This window comes from Tachypleus tridentatus, chromosome 11 (genome assembly GCF_004210375.1).
Source record: "Tachypleus tridentatus isolate NWPU-2018 chromosome 11, ASM421037v1, whole genome shotgun sequence".
Classification (NCBI taxonomy): Eukaryota; Metazoa; Arthropoda; class Merostomata; order Xiphosura; family Limulidae; genus Tachypleus; species Tachypleus tridentatus.
Genome location: NC_134835.1, coordinates 60,608,710 through 60,631,000, shown reverse-complemented (window position 1 = coordinate 60,631,000; position 22,291 = coordinate 60,608,710). Strand labels below are relative to the sequence as shown.

At 34.2% G+C, this 22,291-nt stretch overlaps 1 protein-coding gene across 1 annotated transcript; it reads right to left on the bottom strand.

Moving 5' to 3' along the window:
- Positions 1 to 1,337: 1,337 nt before the first annotated feature.
- LOC143232257 (apolipoprotein D-like) lies at positions 1,338 to 12,613 on the bottom strand. Its single transcript, XM_076467424.1, has 5 exons — positions 12,415 to 12,613; positions 11,865 to 11,998; positions 9,083 to 9,168; positions 4,362 to 4,466; positions 1,338 to 1,622 (listed from the first exon to the last, which is right to left on the bottom strand). Exons 1-5 carry the CDS (start codon positions 12,529 to 12,531, stop codon positions 1,492 to 1,494), a joined length of 573 nt encoding a protein of 190 aa, XP_076323539.1. The 5' UTR covers positions 12,532 to 12,613; the 3' UTR covers positions 1,338 to 1,491.
- Between the last annotated feature and the right edge of the window lie 9,678 nt (positions 12,614 to 22,291).

Below are 22,291 nucleotides of genomic sequence, written 5' to 3'. Positions count from 1 at the left end.
CATACACACACCCTAAACAACTTGTTGAATGATCAGTGTGGCCATTGAAAGGCGCTCTCTAGAAAATCTGTAAGTGGGAAGGATGTCAAAACGTATTATCTTCACCAAATACTTGCCTATAAATCATACAAATACAACACTAACTGTATTTGTATTTCGCTAAATAGAACTTATCAAGATATTAATGGATTCCGGAACATAGTGACCAGTTCCCTTTAAGCTGCACGGTCGCACAACAATCAATCAAGAGTCGAGCACTTCATTATTTCAGCTGCGAACATCCTCAGTAGCGATGAGGAATCTCAACACGTTGATGGCCTTAATAACCCTGGCAGTCGATAGGTCTAAAGTCCACTGGTAACATTGCAAAATAGTCTAATGATCCAATATATAGGGTCGGTGGTCTAAAAATATCCCCCCCCCCTTAGAAAAAAGGCAAAAACAAATTGGCAGCACACATTGCCTTGGTACTTGTGTACATGAAAAATGAGGGGGAACATTGATAGCGTTATCCTGTTTTCATACGCAGCTTCAACTTATTTATAAATATTTCTTTGTTTAAATCATGCAAGTTTTATATAAATCTTGAGGGTAGCCATTATGTTTTAACTTGCCTCGGTGGTAGTTCATCGGTAAGTCTTGAGGCTCCTAACGTTTAAAAAAACATCGAATTTTGATACTCGCGATAAGCAGAGCACAGACAGCGTAATATGTAACTTTATGCTTAACAAAAACAAACATTTAAATTAATTCAAAATTTAATTTTCAAAGCTAAGTTTGAAAAGACAACCTGGTTATAATATTTGAATAAACTTCACGTGAGACTCGCTGGCGTAACATCATCTTGAAGAGTGTACATAGTTATTACTTTTTCTTGTAGGAATATTTTAATATTTTAAAACTTTATTGGTCAGATAGATCATCTAAGTAGTTGTTTGTTTGTTTTTCAATAGCTGTAGAAGGTAACTCAGATGTGAAAAGTTTTTTTGAAAATATGTTATTAGCTCATCAAGTAACGGACACCAAGGGTTAGATTTGCTGTACATACCATGCTAAACAACAAATTAACGTATTTTAATAATCCATCGGACAAAATAAACTTTTGTTCAAGAACAACTAAACTTTGTAGACTTTATAAAATACGTAAAAATACGAAGTTTGTGTAGTATTAGTATTAATATATTAAGTATGACACCAATATCGGTGTTCATTAATTTATTTCTTGCAACAGGGAAAAAGAAACAAGACTAATGAAAGTCCATTATTTGCACAGTTTTAATTGTTGTGATGTTTGGAATAAACACGATAAAATAAAGATTATTTTCAATACGTTATAGCTTCAAGAAACTATTTATTCCGTTTTAGTTTTACACTCATAAAAGCAACAAGACGGTAACAATCACAGGTAGTTATTGTTATTTATTTCTTGTTATATAGTTTTTACGGTTAATACAAAAAAAATCTAGAGAGAAAGAAAAGTACTCGAAAAGCTCAGTCACAGTTTATTTGATTGGTCATAGTAAGTTTTTTCGAATTAATGCCATTGGTATCAAGGAAGTTAAATAGCTTATCGATGGTTTCATTAGGAAGCGTCCTCTGTCGGGCTAAAATCCAGCAAGACTCTGAGAATTAGGAAAAAATTATAATAATAAGCAATATTATTCGAAAAGTTGATTTATTGTATCAAATATACGAAATTATTTAAATATCATGAAACATTACAAACGACATTTAATATCAATATCCTTAAGTTATCACAGAATATAAAAGCACGTGAACTCAAACTGGTTGCTACGAAACCAAACAAAGTAAGGTTTTAGGTAAAAAAAAAGATCTTGAAGTTAAGACATTATTTTAAAAATAACTAGTAGTGCACATTAAGCTTTATACGCCAGTGGTTTTGTATTCTGTGTAGATTAACCTGATATTATGGCGTGGTTGGTACTTTGGTTATTCTCATAACAAAATCAATTTGTATACAGAAAAACAAGATGAACTTATTCGAGTGAGTGAGCACTGATCGTAATTTCAAATAATTTTGACAATGGATTCATGATCGGAAAACCGAAGTCTAATAATGAAGATGAAGACGGTTGATGAAACATAAAACATCCAAACGTTTCGGAATAGCTTATTCCATCTTCGGTGAAATCTGAAAATTGTGTTCCAAAAATGGTTATGAGCTAAAATTATAACTAGTTTACTTAGTTATTAAAAAAAGAGTAAATGGGCGGATAAAACAATGTATATATTTATGAGTAAACTGTCTTTAATGCATAGTTCAAGGTTTGAGGATCCTGAAGTGTTGAGAAATCGTTAAAAAAATATTGTAACCCGTAGCATCAGAATGTGAACGAATGAATGAATGGCCGAGCTTAGGTGATGGACGGTCGATTTTGTTAGGTACTCCTAAATGTTCACGGACGCTACTTTTTAATTCGTTATTTGTTTTAGTAACCTACGTAATCAATGAATGTAGAAGTTTAGGTGTTTTTGTTTGTTTGTTTTGAATTTCGCGCAAAGCTAGTAGTCCCTAATTTTGCAGTGTAAGACTAGAGGGAAGGCAGCTAGTCATCACAACCCACCGCCAACTCTTGGGCTACTCTTTTACCAACGAATAGTTGGAATGATCGTCACATTATGACGCCTCCACGACTGAAATGACGAACATATTTGGTGTGACGCGGATTCGAATCTGCGACCCTCAGATCACCAGAAGTTTAGGCACTTGCTTGATCTTTGTATTGAAGTGAGCGTTTAATGTGGACGCCAGGTCTATATATTATTCTGAGCTGAACTGGAAGGTAGATTTTTTTTTCTCTAATTAGAAAAGACAGTTGTTGTTTTTAATTTGTAGGGATTATGAACCTATAAAAGGAAGGGAAAATTTGGGGATGGCCATTATTTAATATGTGTTTATGTGGAAAGTTAACTTCTTTATGTAAAATAAAATAATTAGGACAAATTTTAAATTTTAAAAACACTGTTTAACAATGATATAACCAGATTATGTTTGGGAAAGTGGGAGATAAAATTATTGAAATTGGTGTAGAGGCCAGTAAAAATTATTTTATGATAAACAGAGGTAAAAAAGTGCTAATAACTCACAAAGTTCACTGGATTTAAAACTGTTCTAAATTTTCACAATTGAACTTAACTGTTGTGTATTATATAATCATTGTTTTATTCGTCCGTTTACTACTTCTCTTAATAACTAAGTAAACTCTGGCAATAGTTAAACTCTAATATTCCATCCTACAGTTTTTTACGGTGTTGTTAATAATAAAAAATAAGGTTTCTGACTCAAATATTTTCTACTATAGTCTCAGTTTAATTGAAAACCTACAGTCGTTAAAAGCGGGGTATATGATAGATGATTTGTTAGGTTGTTTAGGCTTAGAGATAGGCTAAAGTGTAATCATCACTTATCATATTTTATTTACGATTACCGACTTTCAGAAGCAACTTATCTAAATAAAGTTGATGTTTTTATATAACTGTTTCGCGTTACACTTCATATTAAAAGATTGTTGTTACAATTCATTAATTCAGTAACCTAAGTTCAAAATATAGACTTATTCTTTCACATGAGAAAGGAATATATAAAATGTAACCCCATTTAAACTGATTAATTTTTTTGGTCTCGAAAATATAGTATGTAAGTCTAAATTTTTCACCTAGTTGTCTGCTGTTAAGTTAAATTCATGGACGCAAATATAAGCATAAATGTTTTAAGACACTGCGATATATATAAATCCCTTCTGTTCACTTTTCCTGGGTCAGTAATTGTTACACTTATAAACCATTTGCCAGAAGACGTTTCTCGATGGATTAGCGACAAGTTTGCGGACATCTAACGCTAAAATTCGAGGCGCTATTATCCATGGTAGAGAGAAAGCAGACAGCCATTTTTTTCCCCCCTTTCATGACTCAGCAGTAAGCTTGGTTTGCATTTCCAGCAATGTTATACGAAGGCTACCTGCGTTAGCCGTCCCTAATTTAGCAGTGTTGAACTAGAGAGAAGGAAGCTAGTCAGCACCATTCATCGCTGACCTTTTGGCTGCTCTTTTACTAACAGATAGCGAAATTGATCGTAACGTTATACCGCTCCTAGTTCACTGGGTATTCGAACCCGCGAACCGCAAATTGCAAGTCGAGCACCCCTAACCACCAGACCTTGTCAGACTATCAGCAATGAATTTGAAGGTTCATAGCACTAGAATTGCAGGTGCGATTCTCCCTTATAAAACAAACAAACAAAGCATATTATACAGTTTTACAATAAAATTGCTAAATCCAACAACTGTGACAGAATGGATGTTACTTTTTATGAATAATATGTCTCACGTTAGTTGACTTACCTCTACGAAAAACCCCACCAATGTTGGTGCATGCATATACAACTGAATATGTGTTGTAATCAGTATCCAAGACCCAGTAATCCCCGGTGTTATAGGTAGAGTTACCTAGAGATAAAAATACAATCATTATTCAATTTCTCACAAACCATTCCATCTTATGACAGAATCACCTCACCTATTTTTTTATTAGTCAAACTTTTCAATGCCATAAGTAAGGTACACAAAAGCCCAATGTTGTCAACACGTGATAACTAACTTCAATTTTAACTCTGTTTTTTATTGTTTTTTATCTGCAAAGTATTTTACACAAGAAACTCTTAATGTGTTGTAATTTGCTAAAAATCAGCATTACAATAACTATTCTATGGACTTTATCGACTTATTTATGTATAAAATACGGATGTAGGATTCGTTCAAAACCGTATACTTATTATTTTGTGAACAGGCATTAAAACATTTCTACATATTCAGCTATGTTTTCCTTTATCACAACTTTTACTTCGCAATAATTTATCTTCGGTTCGTTTCAGAGATTGTTATAAACACCTTTTTCTTTACTATTGGTTTAATCCATCGTTTTAACGAGTTTACTCGTCTTAATTAGTAAAACTGTTATTTACACTGAACGCTCGTAAATGTTTCTCACTTTGGACACTATTATAAATACCATTACTGTATTTAGTTGTTTACTTTTCACGTAGGTTTATCAACTAAAATTACGTCAACGTGAACTTGTCTGTCTGACTATTTCAAATAGTCCAGGATGTATCGATCTAACACATAATGTCTACAGGAAAGTGTAGCTTAAATGGAGTGCGTGAAAATGATAGAATAAGGAAAATTCAAGCGAATGGCATTAAAAGTATAATAAGAATCTAATCAAAAACATCTTAGGTGTGAACATTTTTTTGTTTAACTTTAGATGTGATGGTGGGTAAAATAAAATACGAGGCCTCGCTAACAAATGTTTCTGAATTTCGTGCAAAGCTACTTGAGGTCTATCCGCGCTAGCCGTCCCTAATTTAGCAGTGTAAGACTATAGGGAAGGCAGCTAGTCATCACCACCCATCGCCAACTCTTAGGCTACTATTCTACCAACGAATAACGGAATTGTCCATCACATTATAACGCTCTCACGGCTCAAAAGGCGAGCATGTTTGGTGCGACGGGGATTCGAACCTGCGACCCTCAGATTACGAGTCGAACGACTTAACCCACGTGGCCATGCCGGGCCAAAGAAAGAGATAGGAAGAAAATCAATAGAATTGGATACGTGAAATTTGAAGTAGTTCTCAATGGATTGCTTTGAAATGTGGTATGTGAAGTAAGCGTCCCTGATGAAAATATATGGTAGATAGATTAACTACAGAAAGCGGAATATTACTAATATCTCTCCTGATGATAAAACAATGTTTTATGCAGACTGTTTTATCGGCCACAAGACACACTATCGTGTGTGTTGATAATAAGACTTAGAAAAGTTACAATAATCGTAGATATGGCAAATAAAGTAAATAAAAGAACTAATATAACTAAATAAGTAATATCATACTGTATAAAGAACTGATATGTAGCTAGCATTAACCATACATAATGAGAGCGTATATCAGTGGTGATTAATAGTCAGTAGTTCACTATCACCCTAACCAGTGTCGAAAATAATTATAAAGTCAAAATAAATGTTCTTAAAAGTAAAGTAAAACTTATGAACCCATAATCAATAGTAAAAACGTCGCTGATTTCCCATAAAAATTGAATGCTCTTTTTTGTGTGTGTGTAAAATGCGATAGGAGGAACCTCGTTTGTGAAAAATGCGAGTGAGATTACGAGCTTTATCCAAGAAGGTTTGTCGTGTTGAACGCAATCTGTTCTACTTAATAAGTTGTAAATAGTAAACTTTGTGACATAACTAAAATACTAAGCCCTGTACGCTAATTAGCTATCTCAGGGGAGGGTGGAGAGGGGAATATGTGAAAGAAGACGAGATCATATTGCTAATTTTGGTACCCCTTCCCTGAGGAAGCCAAACAGCTCGTGTGTTCAGAGTGCGGGCTTACTATATATATATAGTGCTGTGTAAAAGTGTCAGGACATAATCAAAAATTAGATTCCAAGCTACTGTAAAAACAATGAAAGGTAATTCACAGATGACACATCAATTTTTCATTAATCTGAATATTTGTTGCAACATAAACAACTCATTGGAAGTGCTTAGGTTCAGCAGTTAATATTTTGCTTCAGTAACTGCAAACAATTTTTCAGGTTTGGTTTGTCTTGAATTTCGTGCAAAGCTACATGAGGCCTATCGAATTGTCTTTTGGGATTCAACTGTCCTAGTATTTCCCCATAAAGTTTCTTTGTAAGTAGTTTCTGATCTATCAAGTCCCAGATCTGCTCAATTGGGTTGATACCGAGGCTCTTTGAAGGCCATTGCGTCATTTAAATGGCTCGAGCAATTTCTTTCTTAGCTAAGTAATTTCTGTATAAGTTAGTTGAGTGTTTGATGTCATTATCTTTTTAATAGTAGAATACTTTACCAATAATGGTACTTGTGCTAGTCCATTATTCCATCTATTTTGCATATAAATCCTGTCGCCTCAGCAGAAAAACACCCCTAAACTATTACACTCTCTCCCCCATGCTTCGTGATAGATACTATACATTGAAGTATCTTTTACCTTTCTTCTGCCCGATGTACAACCTAAACTTTGAAACAAATATTTCAAACTTGGACTCATCCGTCTATGATACTCTTTTCCGCTAGTCAACAGTTCAGATTTTGTATCTTTTTGATACAAAAAGAAATTAAAAAAACAAAACCTCTCCCTTGTTCTTTATTGATAAGGTTAAAGATACCTTCTATAGTAAGAAAGATTGAGCACAATCTCAGAAAGAAATTTAATTAATATGCATATTTAGGAGGAAAAAATGAGCAAACGCTACAATTGAAAAAATAATATACAGAGGTATGTGTCTCGAATAGTCTTTTTGTTAACCACAAATAAAGCAAGTAAAACGAATACAGTGATACATTATTTGGTTTGTTTTGAGTTTCGCGTAAACCTACGCGAGGGCTATCTGCGCTAGCCGTTCCTAATTTTGCTGTGTAAGAATATAGGTGTGTTTGTTTGTTTTGGAATTTCGCACAAAGCTACTCGAAGGCTATCTGTGCTAGCCGTTCCTAATTTAGCAGTGTAAGACTAGAGGGAAGGCAGCTAGTCATCACCACCCACCGCCAACTCTTGGGCTACTCTTTTACCAACGAATAGTGGGATTGACCGTCACATTATAAAACACTATGGCTGAAAGGGTGAGCATGTTTGGTTGACGGGGATTCGAACCCGTGACCATCGAATTACGAGTCGCGTTCCTTAACCATCTGTCCATGCCGGGCCCTACAGTGATAGAAACATTGAATAAACAAAAGCAGCAAATTAAAAGAAATAACCCAAACTTATTAATCAATAAGGAACTTCCACTTCCATATCAAATGTCTTAATTTAAAAACGCACCTTTTAAAACAAAATTCCACAAACCTTTCCTTCTAATATCTCGCCAGAAGCCAAATAAATCAAACTGGTAAAATTAGTAGATTTATCATTAATCAGGAATAGAATGCATGATGGTAAATAATATTATAACTAAATTTCAATTTAAACTCAAAAGGTTATTGGCACCTATAACAGGTAGTGTGTTTTTTAAACAAATTTCGCTTAGTTTTCTTTCTAAAGAAAAATGCAAAACAGAACCAGTACAAGAAAAGTATGAACAACATCCTAAAATGTTCGGTGTCTTTAAAGCCCCCTTACCTAAAGAAGTTCTTAGTTTCTAAGCAACTAGTATAAGATACCTAAGCCCCGCTATGGGATTAAAGATAACTCATAATTCACAGAGGGCCTAAATATACCAATCAAACTCCTTTGTTATCTCCATGCAATGCAGAACTATCTCAAAAGGGATCCGTCCCAGTAAAAAAAACAACAAAAAAACCTGTGGTATCCGATCATTTGTGCGACATTTGCTCCTGCTAGTTTGTGAGTGGGATTAGGGATACAGTTTTAAACACAGCGCTCCAGGGTTCCGATTTACACAAAATTCGATGTCGAATTCAAATTAAACGACTCTAAAAACTACTGTTAGATTCCCATCATGCCTGTATAATTTTCCAGGCATATTTTAGACTCCCTTTATAAGGGGACTGTATCATACAAGTAAGGAGACCCTCTTGGTCACCCCGAGTCCGCCTGTTAGGTTTGGTCTTACTAATTTCAAACTGTGTAAAGAATTTTTAAGAAACAAATTAACAAACAGGACGCTAAAGACGATTCTGTTTAATGTTATTGTTTGGATTCCTTTGACTATATGTATGAAATAAGTTTCTGGTTTAAAACATTTTAAAAACAACAAAACTAAATAATGCCTTTACAATGACTTTCTCTGGAATGATAACTGATAAAAAGATAAAATAGGCGTATGTACATGTTCGCGCCCGCGTGGCGCTAAACATGCTCGCCCTCCCAGCCGTGGGGGCGTATAATGTGACGGTCAATCCCACTATTCGTTGGTAAAAGAGTAGCCCAAGAGTTGGCGGTGGGTGGTGATGACTAGCTGCCTTCCCTCTAGTCTTACACTGCTAAATTTGGGACGGCTAGCACAGATAGCCCTCGAGTAGCTTTGTGCAAAATTCCAAAACTAACAAACAAACAAGCGTATGTACATACTTGTCGGAAACTCGACTTTAAGCTTAGCTGGAACTTCCGGGTCCGGTGGATAGGCCTCTCCTTCTATTGCAATGATAATTTCGCCACTGCTCAATACATGAAATAGAAAACGACGTTAATTCATGTAATTAATTATTTTTCAATGAAATAATTAAAAATCATGAGGAATATAATTATGAATAATTATAAATATGAAAATAAGAATTAATTTTTTAGATAGTTCAATTTCAAGTTTCAAAATTTGTTTTTGTTTGTTTGATTTTTAATTTTGCCCAAAGTTACACGAGGGACATTTGTGGTAATCGTCCCTAATTTAGGGGTATAAAACTAGAGGAAAGGTAGTTAGTCAACATCACGAGCTGTTAATTTTTGGGCTACTCTTTTACCAACGAATAATTGGATTTACCGTCACATTATAACAGCTGAAAGGGCGAGCATTTTTGGTGTGACAAGGATTCGAACCCGCGACCCTCAGATTACGGGTCGAAAGCCATAACGACCTGGCCTCAAACTACAAAAACACCTCTGTAGTTTTAATTAGATAGAAAAATTGTTTGCTTGTTCATTTATGGCAAAGCTACTAAGCTATCTGTAGTTGTCTCTAATAATTTTGAAATGCTGACCAGAGGTAAGACGACTAAACTAATCGGTAACATCAGCCACCAATTATTGCGATACTCTTTTATGAACAAATAGCAGGATTAAACGTAACATTATAAAATCCCTATGTTTGAAAGGACAGGAATGTATGGAATCGTGTTTAGATTCCATTTCCTGCAGTCGTGGGTCGAGTACACTAATTAGAATGTTATTACCTTTATATAGTTATACTTTCTATGGAAAAGAATCTATAAATACAAAAGTATATATAGATTAAGGCTACCATTTAGAACTGTTCATAACTCTGCTTTTACTAACTCCATGGTCATAAATATTTAATTTAACTTTTCAAACTTATTTTAATGTATGTAAACATTGTTTAGTTACAGCAATTTAAATAATATGTCATTTTTCTTATATTTATCAACTGTTATTTCACAAGTAGAAGGTTTCCAATGTATATACACATAAACAGAATTTTATTTTGTATTTATTTTTTATGGTATTCCAAGTATAACTTTACTTTCACGTGATATGGTAGTTTTTAAGCTATAGATGTAACTATTGAGGCTGTTAAATTATTATTTTTATAAACCCTTGTTTATATAGCTGCCAATTCAACATCCAGTCTGCCTGGCATTGGGCTAGAGGCCTTGTTACAGCGTGAAATAAAGTGTTATGAAAGTGCTATTAAACACTATTCTTACGAGATTCTAGTCAAGGAAAGACGACTGTAACTTAAATTATTATCGGTATTACTGTGATCTAAAGCTTGCGTAATGTACAAAGTCTTTGTTAAATCTTATTTGTAATCATTCGTTTATGAGACGTCACCTTTATAATATATAACTTTTAATTCTGCAAAACATAGTCCTTTATAGGTGACATTACACAGCAGTAAGAACAGAGTTATTACTGGTGTTATAATGGTGTAATATCACATCTATTATTTGCACACAGATAATCTTTTGCCAGCTTAATCATTATAACTTTAGTGAATCTATCTAAGATTGTGGAGTAAGAAACAAAGTAGAGAAAAATAATTCGCCTTCTCAGTTGTGTGGACGTTTGACATAAAAAGAGAATTATTTAAAGCTTTAGTTACAACTTTGATAACCAATTGTGAAATGAATGTTTGAACATACGTTTAATTTGTTCTGAATATATTATTTTTAAAAAAGTAGATTGTGTGCTGTCCTTTTGTTGTTGACAGTTATCATCATCAAATCACAGACACCTAATATAAACAATTTGACCCTTTTACATACTTAGAAAACTGAGAGTAGATTTTGCCATAAAGGTGCATTGTGGCGACTTTTTAAAGTATAGTAATCGCAGATTGTATTGTAATAATGAAGCAGAGAAGAACAATTCGTCTTGCAAATCGAGTTCTAACGAGAATGAGCCAACTCGTATTAAATTTAGACGAACAAAGACGATTATTAAAAGTTCTTGGTATAACTGTGATCATTAACTGTGTAAAAATCATTTGTAAAAATGATTGATTTATTCCGAATATTGTTTGCGTGCGGTCCGTTTACTGTTGAAATGTATCATTAACAAGTTACAGACACCTACTGTAAAGAATCCTACCCATACACACATATAAAAACCCGACAAATATTAAACAGTGAAGCACATTTATTCGTATTGAAAGTAAAGTCACGTGTTAACAAAGTCGGGGGCCTGGCATGGCCAAGCGCGTAAGGCGTGCGACTCGTAATCCGAGGGTCGCGGGTTCGCGCTCGCGTCGCGCTAAACATGCTCGCCCTCCCAGCCGTGGGGGCGTATAATGTGACGGTCAATCCCACTTTTCGTTGGTAAAAGAGTAGCCCAAGAGTTGGCGGTGAGTGGTGATGACTAGCTGCCTTCCCTCTAGTCTTACACTGCTAAATTAGGGACGGCTAGCACAGATAGCCCTCGAGTAGCTTTGTGCGAAATTCCAAAACAAACAAACAAAGTCGGTTAAAGTAACGTTTATGTGATAATAATAATACGTTCGATTCGATATATATTATTATGATTACTATATCATACAAAACTCTCAGTCCATTTCGTCAAAATAGTTTTACTACGGTTTATTTAACCAACATCTTTGCAAATATAATATTTCATTAGTATCTTAACGACATTTGAAAGAAACGCTAAATAATAACAATAAGGAAAGATGAGATTAGAGAACCTTTCGATATCGATGGCTCGGTTGAAAACGCCAATCCTACCATTGTCTTTCATGACGTATTTGGCAGTAACACACTTTTGGTTGATCTGGAATGGAACTGGCATCTTGGCTATTTCATACCATGTACCTACGTACTTTTAAATGATAAATAATTATTTGCTTTCACACAAATGTAAAATATATTTATTTTCAAAGAACAATACATTTACTCCAAGGTAGACAAATATTTGTTTTTTACACAGTTTAAAAAAATATTCCCTTCCAAAGCACAATGCATATAACTTTATGCTGCGTAGTTAAGCAAATAAAGTAAACATAGTCGTTTAAAACAAAAACTGGTAATAATATATCAAAGTAAGTTTTATTTTTTACTGTTTGACTTTTTTTTTCTTCAGGAGTTCAAAAGTGGACTGACAGGAAGACAAAATACAAGGGAAGACAGGTAGTACTAACAATTAAATTATGAATTTAATTGTCTGTATTGTTTAAGTTTCTTTTTTGGGAAATGGGTGGTACAGATATAAAAAAAAATTAGTAATTTTTTTCTTACTTTATCTGCTTGAAAACCTTTCTTGACAGGGGGATCAGGGCACCCAAGATCCACATTCTTTTTTAGAACATTAGTGAAGACCACAGGAGTCATTAGTAGGATACATAATGGCTTCATGTTGACAAAAATTTAACGTGATGTGTGCCGAATAGAATTTAACATTTAACAGTAGATACTCGGAGACAAACCTTTATAATGAGTTCTGAGGCAAATCTAATTATTACATAAGTATCTTTGATAATACTTGTTTATCTCTATTGTGTCCCAGTTTGTTAAGTGTACTTTTTCTCCAAGCGATAAAATATCACGTAATACTTATTGTTTGAAAATGGTTATATAACAACTTTGATAACGTGCTTATATAAGCGTTTGTAGTTACGTAATTCACTTTGTGTTTACTTAAAGGTTAATCACTTAAATAACACTTTAAAAATTTGTTTCTATGAATAATTTTAGTGAAAATATTTGTATTTTCATCTAAATTTATACGTGGAATAACTTTAATAGGTTGTGTAAAGGAATACCTTCTTATTACATTTACAATGTTTAGAAATGGGCACAGTATGAAAATAAGTGTGACAATATATAGGAGATGCTAAACATAAGAGAAAATCGTAAATTACATTACATGTACAATATGTGAAACCAGATCAACTGGACACCGGACATCTATATGCCTAAAAAATGATGAAGTAGGATATTTAGACACCATTTTGTTCAGTATAAAATAAATCAATAATTACAACAGATGTGTTCCATGTACAACACTATTTAAGCATATAAAAGACACCATAAATTACACTAAAATGGTTAACAGCCAAAAGATAAAAAACAACAATAACTCTGATATGTCAGAAAATTAAAGTAAAAGTAATTAAATAGATTTGAGCCTATTAAAATACCAGTTTAAATTTACTCCGTTATATGAACTGTGTGTAAATTGGTCTATTTTATTAACAGTTTAAACCTACTTTATTATATAATCTGTATTTACCTAGGTCTAATACATTACTAGTTTAATTTACTTCATTGTATGATAACATAAAACTATTGGCTATCGTTGGATTCAGCAGGGGGATGGTATGCAAGAGGGGGCATTTCCTCCCGGGCGCCAGATTTGGGAGATGCCAAAGTAAGGGCCACTTTATCCACAATTTAGCCGTTTCCATAGGATTAAGCTCACTAAAATGTTTTTTTTTTTATACTTGACATCAAATATTAGAATATCATCAAAAATATCATTCGTAAGGAAATCCCATAGTTTTTAGTGTCTGCTTAAATACATTAATATCTCACAGTTGATCAAAGATTTAGCAGTTTTATGAACACCTGACAATTTGAGGACATATTTTCAAGCTTTCCTCGTATTTTTGGTGGCCTAAATAATTCTAATTCATCCCATAATATAATAATAATAAATAATACCAATCACGAGAGTTGTGGTGCATTTTTATATTAATGCGGAGTATGATATACAACACATTGTTGCACAATCAGAGATCTTAATTAACTGATGATCAAAGTTCATAAAGTATAGGCCATAACTTCTAGATGTCTGGCAGCCAAGCAAGGTGTCAGTCATATAATAAGTGCATGTGATCAAGTCGGAAAGGTGTTTGTTAGAGATTCCCATGGACTTTAATTGATTACCAGCAAGTACCCTTAATTTATTTCCGTAATTCATTTCATGACTCCTTAAAGTTCTATTCTTTACACGAGGACCAGGTGATCGTGAAAGTATAGTGAGAAACAGTATCGTGGTAGGCAACATGGTAGGCATGTAAGGCTAGAAGTACGAAAGTAAGAGTGCAAAGAGCAAAAGGAGTTGAGATGATTTTTTTGAGGGGAAGCACCAAACACCATCTCTACACCACTGCATAAATGACGCCATTAAAGATGAAAGAGTTTAACTTTAATACCCTCTAACACTATTAGCTGTCTATATGTCAAGTTATCACCATATGTATACTACATTACAATGCGCAGAAAGCATAGCATTTTCGCTATCAGTAACACAATGTATTCTGTCAAATTTATTTTGTTCTGTACCTATACTTATATATTTATATAATAAGTACAAAGATATACATATAATTTACTTAATGTGTAAAACTTTAGAAATTCTGTATTCTGTTTGTTTGTTTGTTAAATTGTATGCAAGTTACTCGAGGACTATGTGTGCTAGCTATCTCTAGTTTAGAAGTGATGGACTAAATAAAGAGCAAGCAATTTCTCAACAGCTCCTACTCCAAACTCCTGGGGCACCCATTTGCAAATGAAAAGTAGCATAAACCATAACATTAATACGCCCCTAGGGCTAAAAGTGCGAGCATGTTCGTTAACGGAATTTGAATCCGCGATTTGAGTCCCCTAACTGCAAGACCATGTTAGGTCCTTTGTACTCTTTCAATTCAGTTGACGCAGAGGCCTGATATGAATTGTTGGTTAGGATGCTCGACTTGTAGTGTGCTGGTCGCAGATTCAAATCTCGTTAACGAACATGCCTGCCCTTTCATCAGTGGAAGCGTTTTAATGTGACGGTCATTCGTTGGTAAAAGGGTAGAGGTGTGTGATGTTGACTAGCTGCCTTTCATCTAGTCTGTCACTGATAAAATAAGGTCAGCCAGTGCAGATAGTCCCCGAGTAGGTTTGTTCGAAATTCACAATAAAAAGTGAATCTTGGCTACAGAGAGTTTAGAGTAAGTAACATAAATTCTCTTTATTACATGTTGCATATGAGACCAGATTCTCTATAATTGGTCATCAAGCGTGTTTTCTATTTTTGCTTTTATTAAGGCTAACTTTTACAATGCTTATTCCATGTTTAATTTTTGTGCTAGGTTATGCTTGATCAAAATTGTTCCCAACTCAGCTTATTTTATTTAAGTCATCGTTAATAATCGATAGGCCTTAGATAATGTCAGTTCGGTTTCCATTAATAAAGGCGATGGGTAGTTATAGAAAAAGATGTTGCGAGTCTGTTTTTGTGTATGTCTTCCAATACATGTTTTAGAGGAAGCTGTTAATTCGTCAAACAGTTCTGTTTCACTCACATCAGTTTCCTCGCCAAAACTGTAGAAATTGATTTGAAGATACACACAGTGATCCAGTAAGACTGTAGAGCTTATTTTCGACCAGTCAGGAACAGTACAAGAAACTGAAAAATGATATTTGTTTTTGAAGTTGCCAAAAATCTCTGTGTGAAAGACTATAAGGGTGTTCCGATAGTTTTGCTAAATTTATTTATCTTGAGATTTTCTGGAGAATAAAACATAAGGTATGAAAAATGTGATTTTCTTTTTTATGATTTAATATGTTGTTTCTGCGAAACTTTTCTATTAGATTTCCATTTCATCTGCAAATTATTTTGTGTTTATCCTGTATTTCTGTATTGATGAAAAAATATTTTGATTTTTTGGGGTTGACAAATAACATGGACATCTCACGATTATTATTTTGTAGCTGCTTAGTAGTGACATTCATTTCATACAATTAGTTGTATCATTTCGCATGAGATACAGATAATTTGCATTATATTGTATAAAAAAATCCCTTGAGTTTAAGTATATTAATTCTTAAACACCATTCTTAGCTCTATTATCATACCTTTGGCCTTGAAAGTTCTCCAACTTTTCTCATAACAGGTTTGGAATACTTGAACTAATTATCTTTCAGCTTCAAAAAATGTTCGTTTATACTGATCTCACCAGCCATAGATGCCCCAGTAGCTGTGAAAAATCAAATGCACATTGTTAACTGTTCTTTTTGGCTTATTTAAGGAATATAGTCGAGCACGGTTAAACATTACTTACTTTTCTCGAAGCACTCAACGAGTCTGGATTTTGTAGCACACTCATTGAATTAGCTTATCCTAGATACCCTTCTCTATATAGAACTTGTGGATTTTTTGTATAGTAATATGCAGGATCGAACAGGGGTAAATATTCAATAAATTTTAGAAATTTTCCGTGTTTAAGCGTGAAGAGCTCATATGACTTGGACGAAGAACAATAGTCAAAGTTGCATGAATTTTTACGAAGATAATACGTCTTTCAAGCGCAGATTGTCAATGCTTTATCTTTCGTTCAACGAGGCGCTTATTTCCGATAACAATTCTTTGCTTATTTTCAATCGATTGACTTGGTTTGCTTTGAATTTCGCGCAAAGTTACACGAGGGCTATCTGCGCTAGCTATCTCTAATTTAGCAGTGTAAGACTAGAGGAAAGGCAGCTAGTCATCATCACTCACCGTCAACTCTTGGACTACTCTTTTACCAACGAATAGTGGAATTGGCTGTCACATTATAACTCTTCCATAGCTGAAAGGGCGAGCATTTTTGGCGCGACGGGGAGTCAAACCCGCGACCCTGAGAATATGAGTCGAGTGCCTTAACCACCTGGCTATTCTGGCCCTTTTTCAGTCGAAATTATAATTCTTTTCATTAATTAAATGTCCCCACGTAATATGACAATATTTCAGGTAAACTTCAAATTGTTTCATTTAACGACAGTGAAAGGTTAACTGTGCTGAACATTTTCAATGGACATTGAACTATGTATGATTGAATATTGAATCTATTGTCTTGGAACCTCTTCATTGAGAAGTCAAAACTTATTCTGACCTCTCTTCTCTTGTTGTCTTTCAGACAAACAACTGTTTGCAACTTCACTAAACCCATTTTGACTGACAACTGTTGTTTTTCAATAGCATTTTATGTTTTATGATCAACCACCCCTCTTCTGTTAATCATTATTCTCTTCTAATTTTATCATTTAGTCTGTATACTCTTCTAGGTACTAACTCAAATTTGTAACTCGAGGTCTTTTAATTATATGACTTCTGTAGCTCCAGAATATGACATTTTTTATTATCTCTCTCTGATATTTTTAACTACAAAATTCTGTCTAATCGTAACACTTTGTCAAGACCAGTTTATTTTATGCTTAATAAAACAGTAGGCTTATTAGAAATACTACTAAGCGAAGTGTTACAAGCACTATATTAAGTTACTTCCGCTGGGCCATATGACCTTAAGTGTTAATCATGGGTAACCATCTCAGTTTGAATTGTCACTGGGGTACTTGTCACGTCATCTCTAATATGTTTACTGCTCTCATTACTATTGCACTAACTCGCTTATCGTCCACAGTTTTTACCTCTTCACCTAGTATAATATCATCATCTTACTGTAATACAGATTCTGTCATATCTGCTAATTTGTCATCATCAGGGGCTACTTCAGTTTCACCTGTGTTTCAGTTTCTTTAGACTTACTCTTGTTTTACTTGTCGATCGTTGTTTTATCATATATTTACTCATAGAGATAAGATCTAGAACCCCTTATGCTTTTTATCTATTAACTTGTATGATGGATTTACTGTTATATATCTATTTTAATGCCGATGTTTCTTTCAGTTAAATACATGTTTAAAAATGAAAGAAAGTTATACAATTAAATATGCATTTTGAAATTCTCACCTATTCAATAAATTGTAAAGAGTGTAAGAATCGACCATATATGTACGTACAAAACCACTAGCGTATCGTCAGCATTGTTGTGCAAGCTGAAATTTCCAGAAACTCGCCTCGCGTTTATATATCATTGGTTTGTTACACTGTAATTATTATTAACGTTTTTAATCGAGAACTTGGGGTATTTAAACAGGAACGTTTATAGATTTTGTACATTACATACCATTTAATTTCAGCCTATTAACATTGGACAACAGTATTTTTTACGAAGACATTATATAATTCCAGGTATGAAAAACTTACGTGTGATCAGCGAAGAGCTATGTAACTCCTGGTTAAGTGAATTATACGAATATCAACTCGAAATTAATTCCCTCCTTGTGAACCCTCGACAGGGTATAAACGAAATTCCGGATCATAAAGAAGACTCGATATGATTTTTAAGTTCGAAAAACTTGTGTATTTAAATCATTTAAATCATTGGTAGCAGTTCCAACAAACCAAGAAAATTATGTCTAATTGAGGAATTTAATAACTATGTAAGTGACGACCTCAAAACTTGCATGGATGAAAAGAAAGTTGAAACACTACTGGAAGCAGCTGCTTTTTCTGGTGATTGCACTTTAACAAATAAAAACACCTCATAAAAAAGCATTTCCTACCATCTCAGCAAAAGCATATTTCTGTCCATCCGCTGAAGTTGAGAATTATCTTAAAAAATCCAGTTTCTTTAGTTCAAGATCTTCATATAATAGGGATAAAACTTCATCAAAATCATTAAGGCCTGCCTATCAATTTTGTAAAAAAAAAAAAAAAAAGCTGGTCGTGTTGTGTCCGATTGTTGGCATTCGAAAAAGAAAAAAAGAAAAAGAGGTAATACCCAGTGCGTTTCACCAGAACACCCGATTCTGTAGATTTGGCTACTGATAAAATGGCTGATGTAGTTAGAAAGAAATTTAGACATTCTATGTCTCTTGATTCTGTGTCTTTGACAAATGTCACTACTAATCCCATTCTCATTCGTATTTTACGTGATACTAGAGTGATTCAGTCATTGTTATTAGAGGGTTTATTATCTTTAGGTTTGAGTTCTGCCACTGGTGGTTCTGCTACTGTTCAGGGTATTGAGAGTAACTTTGTTACTGTTCCTCTTTATAATATCGAGTTAACATCAGACCTTGTTTCGGGACGAGTTGTGGTTGGAGTAAGAACTATTCTGCCAGTTAAGGGTGTATAATTATTCTTGGGAAATGATTTCGCAGGGGGAAAGTTGTTGCTAAACCCAAAATGGTTAGCGAGCCAATCACTTTTTCATCTAAGGATGATGTTATTGCTGAGAAGGATCCGGATATGTTTCTCTTCTGTGCTATGACTCAAGCTCAGGCTAAGAGATCAAGACAAAGACAAACAATAGACATGTATTCAGAGGATGATATTATAGATTTGTTCCAGACATTGCAAATATTTGTCTTACTGGCGATGCCTTGGTGAGTGACAATGATGGATGTGATGGATCTGGCTCAATTGGCAAAGGTTCGTTTGCTGGAGCAAACCGATCACCGAAAAAGAAAAGCATCTAAAGATCTCTTCACTATTTAAATATGCACTCCCAAAGAGGAAGTGGAGAAATCTTCAAATGGTTATTTTTGAAAAATGGTGTGCTTTTGAAAAGTGGAGACAACCAGATGTACCAACTACAGAGGACTGGGCTGTAGTTTATCAAATCGCTATTCCAAAAGCGTATCATGCAGAAATATTGAGATTTGCCCATGAACTCCCAGTGGAAGGTCATTTAGGTGTAGATAACACATGTGACAAAATTATAAGACATTTCCTTTGGCCAAAAACTAGGCAAGATGTTTCTCAGTTTTGTAAACCTTGTCATACCTGTCAGTTGGTCGAAAAACCTAACAATGGAATTCTTGTCGCTCATTTGAAACTTATTCCATTTTTCGATAAAACCTCATTCGTGTGATTGCTAATTGTGTTGGGTCTATACCAAACACAGTTGTGTTGATGTACATGCTATGTTAATTTAAGATCATAAGGTTATTTGTATTGATTGTGTTATATGCTTTCATAATTATTGATTTGTATAATTATTTGACGCCCTCCGCTAGTTCAGCGGTATGTCTTCAGATTTACAACGCTAAAATCAGGGGTTCAATTCCCCTCGGTGGGCTGAGAAAAGGTCCTCCTATTTGGGGATTGTACAGTGGACTAACAACCTACTCACTTAAAAACCAGCCTGTTACAGAAACCGCAAGTGATTGCGGCCCTATGTTCCTTACGGAATTTAGTGGCACTATTATTATATTATATCATAATTATTTGACAATTTATCAATCATATTTAGTATACTGTTCACAATGTATATACATATATCTATATACAACTACAAATATTTTATTCCTTTGTGCCAAGATGCAGTTATTCAAGCGAATCCGTTTTCCATTCACCGAAATTACACTCATATAATCAACAAGAGCCTTCTTGTTTTGCCTATAGTACACACTTGATTTCTGCTTAAACGGACAATCTTAATTGAACTACTCATTACTGAGTTAATACTAGTCTTTCACCTTACTTCAAAACTACACGTTGTACTTTACCAATCATCAAGTTTAAATACAGTTAATTGTTGAACACTGCCAAGCCAATTAAACACCTTAAGAGGTGCATTACAACTGTTACATAAGATACTATCTTCCACTCCTAACTCTTGAGAAAGGTTAAGCAAATCATCCACTCTTATGAACTTTGAGCATAAGAAATTGAAATATTCATTGCTGTTTGTAGCTTTTCTATTGCAATAATTGTGTTACACTTAGTGTACAAAGTTTCTGTAGTAACACAATGGTTTATCAAAGAAGACAAGCAAGTATAATAATGAACAGCTGCTTGAAGAAAACGTATAGGATCTTGTTAACAGTGTGCTTCAAATGGATCATCAAGCTCATTACAAATACTAGTGCAATTCAAAGTTGTGCGATTAGTACTTTCATAAATCTTAATCAGTTGTTTAATAGATTCATTTGAGATTTTAATAAATTTGTTACGAATAGTTTTGCTATATAGAATGCACATTTTTCTATCTGTCTCTACAATTGACTTAATGCATACTAACTGACCATGAAAGTGGAATCGTTTATCTCTGTTAGATTGGCTAATGCCATTCAATAAAATCTGTAAAGTGAGAACTTCATTTTCCCTTGCAACTAAGCACAGATCCAGAGGTCCGGATCTTCCTTTTATAATGCAATAAATAAATAAATAAATAAAAGCAGAGTATTAACTAGAAATAAATATAAAATTAAAGATGTAAGTAATCAAAATATTATTATTATTTTCATGATTGATTTATGTCTGTATTCCTAGGCGAAAAGGGGGCCTGAACTTTCTCTAATATATAAACACTTAAAAATAGATTTAAGTGATATTTTTCTTACTAAATATTATGGTCCATCTAAAACCCTAGATGTTTGAAGGAGCCCTTTTGATCACTATGACTGTCAAACATCTACCCTAATCTCTCTCACACACCAAACATGCTCGCCCTTTCAGCCGTTGGGTTATTCAGTATGACGGTCAATCCCACTAAAGTGTGTGTTTTTTATAGTAAAGCCACATCGGGCCGTCTACTGAGTCCACTGAGGGGAATCGAACCCCTGATTTTAGCGTTGTAAATCCGTAGACTTACCACTGTACCAGCGTGGGACCCAACTGAAAGAGTAGCTCAAAAGTTGGCAGTGGATTGTGATTAGTAACTGTCTTTTCTCTAGTCTTACACTGAAAATTAGGGACAGCTAGCGCAGATAGCTCTCTTGTAGCATTACGCGAAATTCTAAACTGATAAACAAACTCTCTCTTATCAGTGAAGAGCGCTTGAAAAAAATATGATTCCAGGGGTCACTTCGGGATCTTGATTCCAAGAGTCAATTCCGCAAATGAAGTTAAATGCTCTCAATGATAGCAGAATGTATTGATCATTGGAATTTCTTGTTGCTTGTTTTCAAATGGGAGTGGCAGGCAAAAACTAAGGAGAATTTTCAGGAATTTGTCTTAGAAAAGTTTCAAACGACAAAAAGTTTTATCTCCTTTAAAGACGGGGTGGGTAATTCTTTGAGTAATTTTTCTGTATCCATTCCTCTTAACTCATAATTTACAAAATTCTGGATTCGCTGCTGAGATATGAAATGCTATGTTGAATTTGGAATAAACAGTATGTACATGTGTGTGACATGGAAGAACTAAATATACATCTGTATTTTTCATTTTTATCATACCAGTACTGAGCAACAAACTTAAGTTGATGGTTTACACCGCTAAAATATGGTGTTCAATCATTACAGTAGGCAGAGCACAGTTTATACCTATAGCAGCTTTATGCTTACCACAAAACAG

Bases quoted from the DNA above. Each gene is read 5' to 3' on its own strand.
- LOC143232257 (XM_076467424.1), bottom strand. From the start codon at position 12,531: ATGAAGCCATTATGTATCCTACTAATGACTCCTGTGGTCTTCACTAAT. The intron at 11,999-12,414 runs GTAAGAAAAAAA...ATCATTTAAAAG, and splicing joins AAGGTTTTCAAGCAGATAAA to TACGTAGGTACATGGTATGA. The intron at 1,623-4,361 runs GTAAGTCAACTA...CCTAATTCTCAG, and splicing joins TGGTGGGGTTTTTCGTAGAG to AGTCTTGCTGGATTTTAGCC.